Source organism: Halyomorpha halys, unplaced genomic scaffold (genome assembly GCF_000696795.3).
Source record: "Halyomorpha halys isolate HHAL.00 unplaced genomic scaffold, Hhal_1.1 Scaffold1870.1, whole genome shotgun sequence".
In the NCBI taxonomy this organism is placed as follows: domain Eukaryota; kingdom Metazoa; phylum Arthropoda; class Insecta; order Hemiptera; family Pentatomidae; genus Halyomorpha; species Halyomorpha halys.
Window position 1 is genome coordinate 97,892 of NW_027113983.1, and position 3,933 is coordinate 101,824.

The 3,933-nt window shown below is 28.8% G+C and overlaps 1 protein-coding gene across 1 annotated transcript in view; it reads right to left on the minus strand.

The window, feature by feature from the left end:
• The window catches only part of LOC106690774 (scavenger receptor class B member 1), a 45,525-nt gene extending 41,846 nt beyond the window's left edge, over positions 1-3,679 (minus strand). Inside the window, exon 1 of the mRNA XM_014436323.3 lies at positions 3,481-3,679. Within this exon, the coding sequence (XP_014291809.1) occupies positions 3,481-3,634 (154 nt within the window). The 5' untranslated portion in view covers positions 3,635-3,679. The remainder of the gene's footprint in view (positions 1-3,480) is intronic.
• Between the last annotated feature and the right edge of the window lie 254 nt (positions 3,680-3,933).

Genomic DNA, 3,933 nt, shown 5'->3' on the forward strand with positions numbered 1-3,933 from the left:
TTATTAACTATTATGACATAATATAGATTTTAACTTATGGTAATTAACAAACAATTATTTTAGAAATATTTGAAGAAAGGAAATTATTTTTCGAAGAATGCTATGAAGAATAAATTGCTATTATTTATTTTTTATTATTTTCCCCATCAAATTATATTTTTTAAAATAAGGTCGGAGAGAGTTTATGTTTTTTTTTTAAATTTTAGTTATAACACAATTTGATTTTTGTAATTTTCTTCAATACTGTAATTTTAAAATTTATAAGATATAAAAAACCTTTATTACATAAAAAAATATATATATATTTGTATAGTCAAAAATTTTGAATACCTATTGAGGATTCCTGAGCAACGAATACCGGTGTTGAAATTCAACCACAAAGAAACCAAGTACGAAAAAAGGAATAATGTAATTTACGAAAAAACAAAAGCAATTGATATACGAAAAGAAACAACGTTTAGATAGGAATGTACCAATGTTTGCATTTAAAATGTGATATCCAAAAAAAGGCATGCGTTGGAGAGATACATACACCTGTGTAACGCGGAATAAATGTCAACCAGATAAGCGAAATTCATGAACGATTCGTTTAACCATAACGATTGTACAGGTTGTCTGTTCAACGTTTTTTTAAAATGAACTTTAACCTTTGAATTTACCCTTTCGGGAACATCAGATTACGTTATAGAATTTTCCAGTCGGTACCGAACTCCTGGTAAGTCACAGGATAGTTTACAGCAATTGTAGGTACCATCAATATCAAAACAAGACCCTTTAAGTGTTAATACAAATATATTTATCGCTAGTTCAATGTTCAAACGCTATTAATTTAAGAATATACGATATAAAGAAACTTTAATAATATTGAATATGTAGTAGATACTATTAGAATTATTTAGGGCGTAAAAAATCCGAGTAATGCCTTAATGATATATCAGATAATATTTCGAAATTCTATACAATATAATTGTATGAAATTTATTGTTCTGATATTTAATTTAAATCCGCATAAAAAAGGAACTGACTAAAATAATCATTTAATGAAATATACATTTAAATGACCCACTGTTATACATTATGAGGATGTGATTAATTTTAAAAAAAATATATAAGACAAATTTTGGAAATAAATTATTAACAATACAATATATGGTTTAATATATGAATATCATATAATCTCTAGAAACAAGTAATAAATTAAATAAAAGTAAATAAATCGCTCATAATAGGACTCGCTTCCATGTATATATAAATTCTATATTTCTAATCATCTCCTTCATTTTTTAAAGGGAATTAAAATAAAAAATTACAATTTTATCCATTCATAATACAAATAAATGAAACTACATTGATTACAAGTACTACTGATCAATGATGGACAATTTATTTAATTCAATCAGGCTAAATGATAGAATATTTATGAAATTTAGCGACCTCATTCTTAAAAATATTTGGATCTATCGTGTATCTCATATTTTTTAAGGGTTTATTTAAAAATAAAAAAAAAGTATGAATAAGAAATGTGGGGAAGAAATTTCAATTTTCACAGTATTTTTAATAAATTATGAAGAAGATGGTCAGAAGAGCAACGAAAGTAATTAAAAACAATTTATTTTCTGACGTTTCGCCCTACTTTGTAGAATTTCATCAGGGCTATTCAAGACATTGTCTGTAAGACCTAGACTCTTTAGTCCCTCTTTAGACCCAGCTTTAGAGATCTTAGAATCTAGGTATAACAGACTCTAAGATCTCTAAAGCTATCAACTTGAACAACCCTGATGAAGCTTCACAAAGTGGAGTGAATCTTGGAAAAATAAATAGTTGTAAGCTACTTTTGTTTCTCTTTTGACCGCAACCCTGGCCATCTTTTGCATAATTTGAAATTATGCGATCAATTATTTATATATAAAATATTTTAAATAAAAATTGTCAAAATGTGGCGGCGTTTTTTTAAAATTATTTTTTATTCATTATCTTTAAACATAAATAAGTCAAACAAATGGCAATATAAAGTACTATAAATAAATAAATTAAAATTTCCATTCTATTTATCCCTGAATATTGATTTTCGTGATTTTTTCCAGAATAAATTCCTATGTTAGATGGAATAAATTTAAAATTAAAAGGAACTTGTGTATATTTATTACTACTATTACCTTTATAGTATTATTATTATATATATTTCTAAATGACACTTGTAATGAGTCAGTTCTGATAAAATTAAATTACAGCGAGACTGGATAAAGGAATGTTTTGTTTACAGTCGGTAATAATTTGTTCATCGCGAGGCATCATTTACATTTACGCAATGATTTGCTTCAAAGAAGGAATTGAAAACAAATAAAGCTTTCTTAAAGTGATGTCAGCTATTATAATGTAACTAAACGAGATTTGTTATACTAGGCAAATATTTAGCGTTTCTTATAATTTATATATTTAGGAAACAAATTTTGATTTTTTGATCGATGTGTCCGAAACTGGGGTTTGCATGTTAACTGTTCGTCGATACTATAAATATAAAGAATAATTTGTAGTTTGTTTTTTGAAATGTATGAAAAAAAAATTTTCGTGAAAAAGATATTTTGATACTTAATTAATTATCTTGATATTTGTTTATGTTTCTAAACAAGCTATAGAAATTGTTCTAAAAAAACAAAAACATTTATGGTGATGATAAATTGGAGGTATTGTGGTTTCTTGCACTCTTTAAATAAATAAACCTTGAAGTATCATTCCATATTAGAATATCGACAGTTTACCAAACGAATAATACTAAAAGAAATCTTCATGGAATGCCTTAGATTTTTCCTATTACTTTCTGAACTCAGAGAATCAGTACACAACTCGTGAATACATCGGCTAGGAATGGACTCGGTCGATCCCACAGGCTTTGCATTAGTTTACTTTATATTTTATTGTTTTTAATATAAAAGTTTTTATTTCATAAATATTAGTATGTACAGTTCATTTTTCTTTTATACTAAATTATTGTTTATAACTATGCATGACATTTTAGTAAAAAATAAACTGAAAGAAAAAAAAAAGAACAGATTTGAATTAAAAACGTTATTGATGAATATTACAGCATATGTGTTTAGTCCCGTTATGTATCTTATATCTAAGGGTCGTTGTTTTTTATTAGATTCCTATTTCAGTTATTTATGGGTTAAAAAAATTAAAGCAATTATGGAAGAAATCATGAGTCAGTGGTTTTTTTAAGACATGGGTTTTGATGTGTAGTCAATTATTGTTTATTGGATTGCGAGTAAGAAGAATGGAAAATATGCGGATCCAATTCCAATCGAAATAATATTTGATGTGCTTCGAATGAGTTGGGACTTGAGAACATATCTCAACCAAATTCGAATCTTAACGGACAATGAACCAGAGGCAACACTGACCTAGATAAAGCTCTTAGATTCTATGTACTTACGCCAGCTACTCAACTATAAACAGCTATCATATAGAGTAAATATTTACATTTTGGCTTGTCGTCGAACTTCCCCTTGAGGTACTTGTGGAAGACAGCTTGCGTTGGGCTCAGCGACTCCTGGACCGGCTCCGTCGTGGGGTGATACACATCCGTTTGCCTCACTGCCGCGTATGCGGCTGAATTGCTGAATAATTTCTTCATGGACGATAATCTATATAACACGGCTACCTAGCAATGACCACCCGGCCTCAGTGTCCTCCCTATATAACCTCTCTTCTACCCCCACTCGTTCCCAACCCTTCCCCTGCGGGAGTATCCAGCAACTCCGGCTTCATTGTAAATACGTAAATTCCCACTTTAATTGCAGATTCCTCCTGGGAAATTATACCTAGAATTGGACATCATTAGTTTATATGATAAAGTGATCATTATAACCTAATTCAAATCAGTTTAGAAATTTTCCTATCAGTCCGGTCTTCCCATGGTGTTGTGAAGATGTT